Here is a 14509-nt window from a genome sequence, read left to right as displayed (position 1 = left end):
TCACCTGCACAGGGAGTAATAGAAATCAGGATCATAACTCTGGTAAGAAAGTATGCTCAGGACTGCACATGCAGCTAGTGCACCTACAGGTGCTCATAGGTCAGTAAAAAACAAGTACTGGCCACAATAAATTGGCAACTTAAACAAAAAAAAAAAAAAATAAACACAACATTAAGAATGGGCAGAAATTGCTAAAGTATAGGTATTTGTCACTGATATTTCAAATCCAGCAAAAATAGGTAGTGAAGATGCAGCTCCATTAACTCATTTGGATCTTCTGGTGATTCATACCAGAGTTCAGGAGGAAAAGAATAGATTCATCAATATTTGAGTAGGTCTTAGACAGAGGAGCCAACATGAGTTAGACCTGGTTGTACAAATAAATCTTTCCATAACAATGAATATAATTTTTTAGTCTTTTAATATTCTGTGTGTGTGCTTATAAAAAAGGGATGAGTTACTTTCAGATATGGCAATGTCCACACACACATGTGCACAAAAACCCGAGAAAGAATAGAACGTGAGTTTAAAAATTAAATATAACTCCATGGCAATGATATTTGTAGCAAGTGAAGGACAGAACACAAGATTGCTATTAAATAAATCATAATTTATTACATGTGCCTGTATTTGGATGCCCAGTTAAGTACCTAATTACATGAAAAATGCAATTGCCATGTAAAGCGATGTTAATTTTCAGACACACCTGCTGAGCTTTGGGTTGTCATTCAGGTACCTGCTTAGTTGCATGCTGTTGTGTACCACCTGCAGAAAATACTTATGTGCCTGTCAGGAGTCTGGTACAGGTTATTAGTGAAGAAAACCATTGCTTTGCAGATTCAGAAGGCAGTCCCATGGTCTATCCAACATAGCTGACAAATTTCATTACAATTCCTAACTGGAGCTCTGGCAGTGCAGCTTTTTTTTGTTTTGATGAGAGGGTGTACAGGGACAGCCCTTTCACTGCTCAGACTGTAGATGCTTTTGTTTTCTTGGATTTCATCTCCAGTTGATGAGTCCTCCACTATGCTTACCTAAGGTTTTTTTTATTCTTTTTTCTACTTCCTTGACACATGTTGTATGCCATTAGAGAGCAAAAAATACTGCTAGAACTTCTATTTTTAGTGTTGGTCCATTTGCTTTGTTGATTATCATCCTAACTGTCAAAGAAGTGAAATGGCATTGCTTTGCAGTACCTGTGCTCCATAGTACTAGCTTTCACATTGTTCTTTGTTTCCTTGACAGGTAGAAACTGTTTCTGTTTTTCCTCATGAATGCTTTATGTGTGATATGGAACAGCACATGGTGACAGCTAAAATGTAGCGAGGCACTAAAGGACATTCCTCAAATGTGTTTCTTTGCCCTTTCTTCACATTGAAGATGTTAATAAAACTCAGGACTACCTATGTTTTTCTATGGAGGATAGGATTTTTACTGCTTAAATATCTCCACACTCTTGTAAATATTACTTAGGTGACAGAAAGTGTGGATTCATTCTGGGAAGAGTGTCTGATTTCTTTCACAACTTTGGCTTTAACATGTTATTTAAAAAGCTTATTTCTTGGACCAAAAGTAACGTTGTCTTACATATTCATCCATTTTATTCTAAATTGCAGGGCATGAGGTAGAGGGAATGGAGCGCTATATGATTGTCCTGGCAAGGGGCATGTAAACATTGAGGGAGGACATATAGGGGGACAGGAAAAAAACTAAAAATGTGGTGGGGCAACCACTAATTTCCAATGAACTGAAGCCTAAGAGCTTTAAAGAGGACTTTACAGCTGTCCTGTTTCAGGATATTGTTCGGTGAAATACCAGATGTTGGTGCTGACAGCTTCTGGAGAAACATACACATTTGACAGACTGCAAATATTTCTGATTAATATAGTTAAGCTTTCAACAGCCACCAGGCAGCAGGATGGTTCTTGATGGTTGGTGGTGCACCAGTTCCCTGAGCAACTGCCTTTCTTGCCTTCTCATCCTCATCCAAGGGAGTTTGCCTGTGCAGAGGCATTAGGTGGTTGAGAGCCAGTTCTTAAGGTCCCTGAGCAGATGATGTGTGGACAGCTCAGCTCTCCCTCCCTCCAGTAGTGGAGAGTGCTCAGAGGTACATGTCTTGGTGTCCACAAGGCTGAGACCAAAGAAGAAACTTCTGCTCTTAGTCTCCCAACATGTAGTTATTTTTCTCTCACAGATGTTATCTGGCTTTTTAAAAAATTCCATACTTGAAGGGCAGTTGATGTGACAGTGGTGGGAAATACCCACTACAGTTTTCCAGCACTCTTCACAGAACATAATCATGGGCCCTGTATGACCCGTTTCCATCAAGGGTTCCTAGATGCCTCTCTGTCAAATTATGTCATTGTCACTAACTGGATGACTTAATTTTAGCTGGAGAAAAGAGAATCTGTCATCTCTTCAGATTGTATAAAACAATGACACAGTGCTTTTCATCTATTTGCTTTGTCTTCATCTACTGAGAAAAGCTAGACCTCTCTCCAGAAAGCAGTTTTCTCTCATGCATTCATCATTCTCTTGACTCCACAAAGTTGAGGACTCTCTGCCTCAGCCCTGTTTTTCAAACACAGATGCCTGTCGGCCTGTGCAGAGCTCTGTGCCATGGCTAGACTGCTCCACATACCTGAGCTGCAGAAAGCAATATTTGCTGCTGCAATGCTGGGCCAACCTCCAACTTATGCTATTGATGCATGCTGCACTTTTTGCCATGCTTTAGGGAAACAACAGCATGAGAAGATGGCCATGATTAGGATGTTGATCTTTAGGTGCTGGCGGACAGGCAAGCAGACATAGATGATGGCAGCTGAGCAGCTATTTAAAAATGACTGTGATACCAAAACCTTTCTTCAAGTCTAGCTTGCAAAACCAGCTCTCTGGGGTCCATGAAAAATGTAACATCTCCTATACTTCTGAATTTCATGGAAGAGCACTGGGCCACCTCCAGACCAAGGTGCAAGTGAATGCAACGGTTTAGTTCTCAGTCCTGGTCCCCAAGGCTTCTAGTCTGGGCATCTGGCTGAATGCACCAGAGCTCCACTCTGGCTTCTAAACCTACATTCCCCAAACACCACAGCACTGGAGAGGTGCTGAAGGGAGGAGGACATCTCTGCCACGGAGTGTGGAAGCATGGACCTAAACTGGGAAGTTGTAAGGTTGGACATGATCTGCTGAGTCCTATAGAGGATAGTGAACTCAAAGACAAGATAGCAGCAGGTTTTTTGCACAGGATTTTTTGATACTTTCTGGGTTGTGTCGTCTTCTCTTTCACTTTTCCTTGTACTATCAGCGCTGCAAAACCAGATAATAAAAGATGTAGTAAATGCAAAGCATTTTGCTCTCTCCAACAGGAATTACCTGATTTATAGATGTTTGAGAAGATAAAAAAAATTGTGAAAGTAACCATAAAAGAGTTTCCTGATCAAATATTTCAGACAGTAGTTCTCTGAAAAAGAAATGCAGTCTTAAAAAGCTACAAAACCAACACAGAAGCACACATACATCCATGCATACATGTGCAAATATAGAGAACTATAAAATATATTACACATACAAACTCAGCTTTATTCCAGTATATACTTATGAATTAAATTCCAACTGACTGAATTAAATAGAAAAATTTCAACTACATTAAATGGAGTCTAGTTTTGTGTATGCATTTGTACATGACAGAAGATTCATGTATTCATAAGAAACTAAAAAGCTATCATTCATATGTAGGTATATATCAGCTAAATAATGATGGCCTAATCATGTTGTTTTGTTAGGCAAAAATAGCATTTTCAATCTCTTCTTAGGATGATAGCATTTTAAGTATATTTTTGCTCTCCATTTACATACTAACTTCACTAAAAGGAAATAAATTGAGTAAGAGGAAATGCATCTGCTGTGTACATATTTAATCCCTTCTCTTTTTGTTCCTTTCACACAGAGATTGAAAGATTTAAAACAAAGGGAATTTGCTCGAAATGTGGCTTCAAAGTCATGGAAAGATGAGAAGAAACAGGAAAAAGCACTCAAGCGTCTCCACCAGCTTGCAGAGTTACGGAAGCAGTCAGAATGGCAAGTATTTAAAATTTATATTACTCTTTAATTCCATCTCCTCAGTCCCAGAAGAAATTCCATATTTTTACTCCTACACTCTGTAATGTACAGAGATTGTGTATACTGTAGCCAGTTTTCAGCTGTCCCCAACTCCAAATGTTCCTGTTCTGCAAACCATAAAATTGAAAGCCCCTGAATTAATTACTTGCTATTTGAAGGTCTGTGTTTTTCTCCCTGTAGCTAGTTAATCTCATCACTTCTGAACTGAATGGTCTGAAGATGTTTTTATAATATCACCATTTTTGGGTATTCAAACTAACCTGGATAGATTAGTATAACTGCCTTATCATTTGATTGTAAGTGAACGGGAGAGGAAAAACACCTTTTAAAGCATCTGTACTTAGTCTGTGAATCATTTTCACTACTTTTAGTATACTGAGATTATTCTCATACTTTCTCTGTAGACTAATGGAAGCAGAGTTATGTGAATGAAAAACAAGTGATTAACTGAGTTAAGTTTATCCAATACTGTTAGCTCTATTGATGAATATCAAGATACAGTACAAAGTTTACACTAATAAACCTTTACATTTGAGAAATCTTCTTTGTTTAATGACACTTAATGCTTCACTAGAATAGACTGTCACCAGACCAATTGTTTATGTTAATCTATGACCATAATGAGTTAAGTAGATAATTAAACTGGCATTCTTTAAAATTTGTATCAAGCTTACTGTAGCCTAGAAATAATAACATTTGGAGTTTCTTATACACTCATTTTGGCCTATGTAATTGCTTTTGAGTAATCTGCTGAAATATAACATTTTAGTGCTAATGTATCACTTTTATGGTTACAACTCCATTTTCATACAAATCTACTGAAAGAAATGTAAGCGCCTGTGGGAAGATGCCTTTATGCCCACACACTTGAAGATGTAGTCTCAGATAGATAGACCAATAAGGTCAGTGATAATAGCAAAGCCGGAATGATACTGGGAGGGAGAAAACGGGTTTGCTTTTTGAAAGAGACAGGAGTCCGTAACCCTTTACAGAGATCCTGGAAAGACAGTGCTTGTTATTCCTGTTTGTAATGACTAATATATTCAGGGGTGGCTGAAAGTCATGATCTTGGTGGAGGAGCAGCATTCCCAGTTGCTCAGGCAAGACAGAAAGTCGGCCTTTCTAAGCAAAAGTCGACACACACACACATACTTGTTATTGTCCCTGAGTACTGTGTCTCAGGTTCCAGCAGAGTTCCTTACAACAGGCTAGTACAATTTGACAACAAAATTACTTTAAATCCCATGCACAGAAAAACTGAAAACGCAGCTTTATTTTGCTGTTCGAAGGAGACTTTGAAGAGGATCTCTTTATATGCCTACTCCAAGAGATAACAGCTTCTTGATATACAAATAAGGGTGAATTTGTATCTCCTGATACCAAATTTGTGGCAAATGCAAATATATTCTCAGAAATACATACATATTATCATACTCCAATTTGACCCTACTCCAGGGAGTCTTTATGTTGTTCCCACTGCTGAAGATCAATGCATTTTTATAGCATTTAGAAAACATGCTAGCCTATTTATAGATAGCTCTTATGCAGATCTGGCAGTTGTAATTTACTTATATTTAATTAAAATATTTTCTAATTTTTAATCAAACTCTGAACTGAAGCTGGTTCCAAATTTTTTTCATGTAAATATACTGCAGTACTGCGTTGATAGCAAATGTAGATAATTGGTCTAATGAAATGCATATTTAAACTATTACTTGTAATAACATTTGTATGGTGGTTATATATGTCTCATCTCTAATGGAAAATGGCAACAGTCATTCCAATCTAAGTTAATTCTCTATTGCAAAACTCAGTGATTTAACATGTATGTTGAAGCCTTCTTATAATACATTGATTTTTTTTTTTTAAGTACAAGAAAACTAAACCACACATTTAAAATATGACAGGTTTGGGGAAGAGGAAAAATGTAACAAATGAAGTAGAATACAGAAAGAGAAAATATGGGAAAGTCAGTCAAATGGCGGTTGATAATGGGAGTACTGAATTTGACATTAATATTGATGGAAATCCACCTTGTGTCCTTTTCCACACCAATGATTGGTGATAGTTTTAGCATTAATATCTCTTTGAATATTTCAAAAAGTCATTTATTGTAGAATAATATAAAGGTAAAATTAAAATCTACTCTTAAAAAAAATCATTCATACACCACCTACACACACGAGCAAGAAGAATGCTCTCTTTCCCCTTATAGAGTTTGATTCTACAGATACTCCAGATGGAAGTGTCTCATTTTGAACAAGGCACAATTTCATTTGAAGTGGCCTCTCAGAAAACTAAGACTTACCACAGACAGATCCTCCTTGATGTAAATTCAGAATAAAGAAAATATTGTTTATTCAGGATGTACATGGTTGTAACTCTGAAAAAAAAAGCATTCATGTGCTGACTTCAAATCATATAATTTCCTGTATGTAAAGACTGTCTTGCCCATATAGAAGCCCAAGCTCAGGGCTAGACTGCACACTTACACTTTAGAAACTTCAGAAACTTAGTTTTCCTTTGCAACAACAGGAGTGACGCCCTTTACCAGATAGACATCATCAAATGCAAGTTCTGTCTTAAGTTGGTTACTTAACACAACTTTCCTTTTTTTTTTTTTTTATTTATTACCTTACAGTATCAATGGGAGTGGACCATTGCTTAAAGCCCCCAGATTAGTCATGGAAAAGCGGGAATCACCAGATGGCATTTTTCTGTACAGGGGCAGCAAGTTCACAACCAATTCTCAAAGAACCACCCCAAGTGAAGGACAAGGTTTCTCCAGCAGTGTACTAGAGAAACGTCAACTTATCATAAGCAGGCACCAGTCCCCTACTGAAATACCCCATGCACTTGGAAATCAGATCTCACAAGTGTTCCCAGATAGCACCAATAATTCTCAACGGGCAGGAGTGTCTTTCTCATTTTCTAAAAAAGCCCTTTTGAAGCTCGAGTCCTCAGCATCAGTCTTCAGTGAGACATCTGAAGAAGGAAATGATTGTAGTGAGTCCCCCAACCATAAAACAAAGCAAGCTCCTGAGGGCTGTCGTTCTGGCACGCTTTTGGAAGAGGATGTGAAAGCAAACTTGGATAAAGGGCCACCTATTACACAAGACCAAATGGATTTGGATAACAGTGCATCAAGTCATGTAGCTGCGAAAGCTAAAATGTTAAAGGAAAATGATAAAAGTAGTGATAGAGAATTAGAAGAAAAGGTCACTGCTCATCCTTCATTTTCCAAAGTCAAAATACAGCTTTCAAATTTAGATTTTTCTGGTTCACTTAGAGAAACAGAGCAAGAGAACAAATTGAATGAGTCTGAGCAACTGTTAGAAACTTTCATTTCACCTTCATGTCAAGCTAGCAGTTTTTGTACACAGCCAAACACCTACAAGCACAGCAGTGCCCACCTGCCTGACCAGTTACCTCAGCTCCCACAACAGCCAGTGCCTGAGCTGGCGTGCGCAAGCAACATTAATGACAGTTCTGGGGTGGTAAAAAGAGAAAGATCTTTGGAGAGTTCAGAAACCACAAATAGAAATGTGGAAACACTTCCAGGGGAGACCACTGTTAAAGAGGTTAAATCCCAGGCATTGCCTTTCCTCCATGTAGTGAGCAAAGATGGCACCACTGCTCTGCAGTGGCCCACAGAATTGCTTTTGTTTACAAAAACTGAGCCCTGTATTTCATATGGCTGTAATCCATTGTATTTTGACTTCAGACTCTCTTTAAATCACAGAGATGGTAAACAGCACGAAACAAACAAAGAAAGCTGTAAAGAGCACTCTATAAATAAGACTGCAGATGAAAATGAAGCCTCAGGTTTAATAAAACACAAGCAAATGTCAAATGAACAAGATAATCAGTTGTTGAAACCAAAGAAGATGAAAGGTTCCCTAAATCCAAGAAAGGCCAAGCAAGAAGCTGAGTCAGACATAGGCAATGAAATGAATGAAAATGGTCAGAAATATATTGCAGATTATTTGAATGAAAATATACCCAAAGTGCCTGCTTACCTTGATGTCTCACAAAAGGATTATGTGAGAGAAAGAAGTCTTCATACAACATCACTCAGAAGACCTTTAAAACATAATTTTCATAGCTGTGAAAGAAAAAAACAGAACATTAGAAATGAAAGCATTTCCTTTTCTGCTTTTATGTCTAGGATTAAAAAGTCTAAAGCTGCAAAATATCATTTAGTTTATTCTGAGGAAAAATGTGAAAACCAAAATGACTGCAGATCCATTCGAGATGTGGCCAGCTGCAGCAGTGACGTAAGTGACAGTGGAAAAGACTCTAGTGGAAGTTTCCTTAGTTATAAATCAAGTTCAAACAGCACGTATTCAGAAAATGAAGGATGTGGAAGTTTAACGAGATGCTGGAGATTCCCATCTCCTCAAAAGTCCTCCTCTGACAGACATTCCATCTACTCTGACACTTCAGTTAGCGGTACGAGTAGTTACATGAGCTACGTGAGTCCCACATCAAACAATCACAGCAGAAATCATTTGCTTTTTTACTGTAAAGGAAAAAGCAAGACAGCTGAAAAACACAAATGTAAGCACAGAAAGCACAAGTGTGTATTCACTTCTGATGATACAGACAAGGATTATCTTTGCCATAGTAGAAGTCACAGAACTAGAAACTGTACACAGAGGGGAGCAATTAAATACCGAAGATGTTCAAGACATAAAGTTTTACAACACAGAGACAGATCTAAACAGAGCAGATGTAGACACCAGCATTTTGCCAAAGTGCATAGTAGAAATAGAAGTTACCATAGCTCCAAAAGTTGTTACACCAGAGATTCAAGGAGCTGTGAAACATCATCTGGTAGCAGAATGTCAAGAAGTAGCAGCTCAGGATCCTTCTCAAAAGAGACTGACAACTGTGACAAAACAAAAGAGGATGCAGAAAGAGGTTCTAACACTGAATCGGGAAAAGCTGAAACTGCACGTTATGACTCTCTGAATGTGAATGGTCAGTCAAAAAACTTTTTCACCTGCTCTTCTGAAACCATGGAAAAAGACATATGTGGAAAAAGAAAGTCACTGACAGCCAAGTTACTTTTAGAAAGAGTACAGTCAAAGAAAACCAAGGAACAAATTCACAATTCAGAGAGATTTTCAAACAGTTGTGGGGTAGAATTAAAGGATCACTCACAAAGTCACTTTGCCCTTCAGTTTTCATCATCAGTAGATGACACTGCAGTGTTACCTTTGCAAGAGAAACTGCTAAGCATAGGTGAAAATGACACAGGCCATAATGAAAGGAGTTCGTTGGAAACCAGTGTGAAGAAAACCAACTTTGAAGCATCAGAGATAACTAATGTTGCTCTTTCAACAGGCACTGATTATGATCATTGTCTTTTTAAAGACATCATTCAAATAGGAACAGACTATCAGAGCCCAAGCATGAAAAGGAACACAGCAATAAAGGAACAGTCCAATCTCTTCCTTAGTGAAGTACAACCCTTTATACAAAGCTGTGACCCAGTACCAAATGATTTCCCTGGTGCTTTTCCATCTAACAGATATTCTGTTGTTGCTAATTCAACAGAGACCAAAGAAGAACTACATGATGTAAACGTGGACTCAAACCGGGCAGAAGGCAGTTCAGACTCTCTTTGTGACAATGCTATGCAGAAGTATGATGACACAGTAAATGACCTAGAAGTGTACAGTAAATCCACCTCCCCTTCTTTAACGCAGCAGCCTATCACGTTTTCACCGGAGGAAGTAGACAAATACAGGTTGCTGCAGCTGCAAGCCCAGCAGCATATGCAGAAACAACTTCTGGCAAAACACCTGAAAGTTTTGCCTGCCCCAGGACCAGCTGCCTTCTCTGCAACACCAGCAGTTCCTGCCCTCCCTGTCCAGCAGCATGCTACTGTCACCACCATCCACCACACACTGCTGCAACATTTTGCTGTCTCGGCATCCATACATCCCCATGGCAGCCATCTCTCCCTGGCACACCTCCACCCCCTCTCTCAGGCACATTTTGCCCCCATATCACTTTCCCCATTAGCGCCTGCCCTCATTCCCACCCACCCTGCTTTGCTGACAGGACACCCATTGCACTTGGTCTCCACCACCCCCCTCCAGCCTTCCCCACTGACCTTCCCTGTAGTGCCACACACTGCATATATCCCAGCCTTATTTACACCACACCTGAATGCAGCCACACAATCTGCTATATATCCAAATCCCTTAGTTCATCCATTATTGCAAGGGCAAGAGCCCCATCACCATTCTTGCTCTAGCCAGACTCAAGTTACCTACAATAAAAGAGGTTTTCAGTGTATCTAGCTATTTAAACTAGCCCCAAAAATTACACCATGGCTCCAAACCCAAATTTGAATAAAATAAATTATTCAGTGTTCAATCACATGTCTGAGGGGAAATGTAATGTTTTGCTGAGAGCACAATGGCAAATATTTCAAAGTCCACATTCTGGCTGACAGCATATGAATGTTGATTTAGTTCTCATACCACTGAGTAAAAACTGGTTTAAAGCCTTTTATCATACTATCACAAGGAGGATGGAGTCCAGCTAGTGTCATTTGACAGAAGGTTTGAAAAGAACAGCCTGAAGTGAAGTGTGTGACTGTCAGTAGGACTGGGACCACAGCACCCAGGCACAACAGGACCAAGAATATCAACACTGACGAGCGACTTAAAGTAGCACAATTTAAGGTAGAGCAATCTTGACACACCTCAGAAGTTTGCTTTTCTGAGAGTGTATATGCAACAGGATAGTACTTGGTGTGGTTAAGGTATTTCAGACTGAGCAAAAAAGAAGGTACATGGGACTACAAGTCCCTGGTTCTGTCTCCTGGCCAAAATAAACTGGTGAGCCTAAGAGTGAGGGGTGATGAGTTAACACTGGAAAAATAGGGTCACAGCAACATCTCAAAGATACCTTATTGAATTTATCCTTGGGATGTGTTGCTTGGACACTGTAAAGGGACTGCTGTCTGGCCACAGGTACCTAACAAAAAATGCCCATAGTGTAAGGGAACACTGTGCTGGCACAAGCAGGCTGCTACTTTTCTCCCTGAGCTAAGCATCCCAGAAGGCAAGGGAAAGAAGGGAATAAAGACAAGTTCTTTGGCATTGCCTGCCTGTGGCTGTAGCACGGGCTATGACAGGGGTGGGCTGCAGCATCCCGGAGCTGCCAAGCAGCTAGTGCTGGCTTTGAACCTCTGAGGTCCTTGGCAAAGACTGCAAGATTTCTTTCCTACCAGTGCTCTGCCATGTGGGAGAGTCTTGCCCAAAGAATGTGTAAATATGTGTCATCCCTTTCACGAAAAATTGGCTGGTCCTGTAAAATCAAACTGATATTCATAGAAATGCAGAAGTAAAATTCTGCGCCGAAACTGCCTCTCTAGGTCAAGTTTCATAGAAAACCATGTCACAATTCTCAGCATTTCATGGTATATCAAATCTAAACAAATGTGTCAAGATTCTTGCATGGCTTCCCAAACTCTCAACATACAAATTGAAGTTCTGAATCTGCAATGTTTGAATGCATGTATCCAACCTTCAGAGTAGTGCGTGGTTGAAATTTCTAGTAATAACTGTGTATCTGGGAAAAGGTGAGGGCTTCAGCATCTTTTTGAATGGCACATTTTGACTATTTTTATAATGTTTCTAACTCAACATGGGATATTAAGCATGGAATTAAGTTCATAATTGTGGTTAGAGTGAAGGCATGCTTCCCAATATAATTGGACAGTGAAGCGTCCAACAGACACTACCTGTTTGTTTGGATAAGAAACATTTGAAATAATTTCAATTAATTTACAATACGGTAGTGCACAATTAATAATGTATCTTTCAGAATCGATGTAAAACATATTAAAAAACTTTTGGAGGATTTTATTCCATTATATTTGGCTATCTGAAGAAGCTGAGAAATCTAATTGCAATTAAGTTGAGCATTTAAAATAGAACTTAGGGCCAATTTTCTAACTTAGTTTTAATCAAACCAGATTGATCCATTGCAATAGAATGGAATTATTTCAATTTTTAAAAGCAGCTGCTTCAGCATAAACTGATATTATGCTAAACTTTTCAAACAACGTTATAAGTTGTGACTGCATGTTTTGTGTTTTCAAAGTTAAAGTTGTTTTGGATACTTAACATTTTAGCCATCAAATAAAAGCTGTAAAAAAAACATCTGGAGACTGAGCAGAAGTGAAACATTTTTGTATTGAAAAAGATTAGTGAAGCCAGCACCCTTGGATATCTTTTGGTTGGATTCCCAGCTGATTTATTAATTTCATTAACAAAATGGATTCGTGCCATTTTGAGGTTACTTATCTTTATGATTTAATTTTCTCATTTTAATTGTAGGGAACTTTCCTTTCATTTCTGACTGAAAATACTACCAAAATAAGATCTGAATTTACATATAATTTCTATGCTTCTGAAACTTTATTTTCTGAGAATCAAACATATTTCACTGAATGTGACTTAACACCTCTGAAAATTAATACTTGCTTGCTTGGAAGGAGATCCCTCACATAGTGGATGACTTGGAAACATTAGTTATAATTCTGTAGAAACACTCTGAATTGGATATTTTAAAGGAGCAGGTCAACCTGTGCCCTACAAGAGGCTCACTGATCTGCACAGCCATCACCACCACTTCAGGGCTAATACCAGCCTCAAAGATGCATTTCCAGACCTACAAACTTTTAAATTTATGGTCCCAGTTCTTCCTATTCAAGAAAAGCCAACTGTTCTCACTGTGTATAAAAGTTCCTCTGAATCCTAAGTAGATAACACCAAGAGAAAAAATTGGAACAGAAGAAATGACAGGTTAATCTCATCTTTAATGTGTACACACACATTTTCGATCCCTGCTTCTTACAGGCAGTGTTAATATTGTAGAAATTCCTATGGCAAGAATCCTGACCAATTGAAATTTAACAGTATCCTACTACATAGATCATTTATGGAAAACAATTATATATGTTTCCCTTAATGCATGCACAACACAATGGGGTTTTGAGAAGGAACCAAATCATAGGATGTCCATGCACCATTGTATATACCAACAAGGATGATCTGGTAAGGGGAATAAGTAGACAATAAAGATTAAATTTAATTCTTGGAACAATGAGAATTAGGATTTTGATAGGTATTGATGGAAAAATAAGAGGTTAAGAAGGAACAGAAACAGCACAATAGCAAAACAGCAATCATTGACTACCAACAAAGGGAATATCCAATGATGTTCTTAGCACGCAGAAGGAATTTTCTTGGAGAAATGTAATAAAATTACGAGCACATCTGAGATAAAATCCTTGCTCTACTTGCTGCCATATTTGTTTTTCATCAGTAATGTATTTTAAATATGTATTATTACTAATATTAAAATCATAATTGAGCCTGATATATGGAGCCGTGCTACAATTTTGATTTTATTTAAAATGATTTTTAAAAGAGTTACAGTATCTCGGTGGCAGCAATATATACACTCCAAGTTAATAATCTATTTTACCTTAATAGTATATTCCTGATACATAATCCAAGGAAACAGGTCACCCACACTGTAAAATTCCAATAACAAAAGTTTCCTGAGTTACACAATGATACATTTTTTTTTTCTTTGTTTGGGTTTTTTTGGTGACTGAGGCACTTCTGGAATATATTTAACATGTATATTTGTTGTGCAGATTTGCATAAAAATACCATTTGTCCAGATTGATTTTAAAAGTGTTAAGTTTGTATTTAAAACTGGATAATACTCTGGCTAATATAATATGTAAAGTAGTAATTTTGTTTTGTATTCCCTGTATAAAGTGTTTTATATTATACAGTAGCTAAGTGAATTGCACTATTGTACATGCAGCGCGGCTTTTTTTTTTTAGGTTATTCAAGGAATTCCTGGGAATGTAGTTTAATGCAATAATATTTTTTTTCAATAAAAAGGCTTACCGGTATAAAGAGTGTCAGTCATGTATTTTTAATGTAAAGTATACCAAAAGGCAGCAACATAATAAAATGCAGAATGATGCAAACATATTCTGTATTTTAATCTGCAGAACTGAAATACATTTAATTCATCCCTGTGGCTATAATACTGAAATTTCTTAGAATGTTTCCTAAAGATTTTAGTATGTGTTACAAAAGTGGGTTGTTTAAATGGAACTGAAAATAAATATTCCTTAAAAAAAATATCCTATCTATGTGGTTTTTGCAAGTACTTTTAGTGAATCAACATCCCCCTGGATATTTTTATGAACTAATCAGTTTATTTAGAATTATAACTTGCTTGTCAGATTCCCCAAAAAATGTCTCTGAGATATGATTCCTAATGCTTCTGTAGAAGTTCCTTTGATAAAGAAGCTAACAGTAGGATCCACAAATGTATT

General features: G+C 37.8%; 1 protein-coding gene across 2 annotated transcripts in view; it reads left to right on the top strand.

Moving 5' to 3' along the window:
• The window catches only part of ZNF804B (zinc finger protein 804B), a 240872-nt gene extending 226795 nt beyond the window's left edge, over window positions 1–14077 (top strand). For both annotated transcript variants that reach the window (XM_042802083.1, XM_032991697.2), the window contains 2 exons: window positions 3947–4077; window positions 6761–14077. In XM_042802083.1, the coding sequence (XP_042658017.1) occupies window positions 3947–4077; window positions 6761–10433 (3804 nt within the window). In that variant the 3' untranslated portion in view covers window positions 10434–14077. The remainder of the gene's footprint in view (window positions 1–3946; window positions 4078–6760) is intronic.
• The last annotated feature ends 432 nt before the right edge of the window (window positions 14078–14509 follow it).

The sequence above is a fragment of the Tyto alba genome, unplaced genomic scaffold (assembly GCF_018691265.1).
Source record: "Tyto alba isolate M040663 unplaced genomic scaffold, T.alba_DEE_v4.0 Super-Scaffold_38, whole genome shotgun sequence".
Lineage (NCBI taxonomy): Eukaryota > Metazoa > Chordata > Aves > Strigiformes > Tytonidae > Tyto > Tyto alba.
Note: the sequence above shows the minus strand (reverse complement) of the source record. Positions and strands in the feature narration are given on the sequence as shown.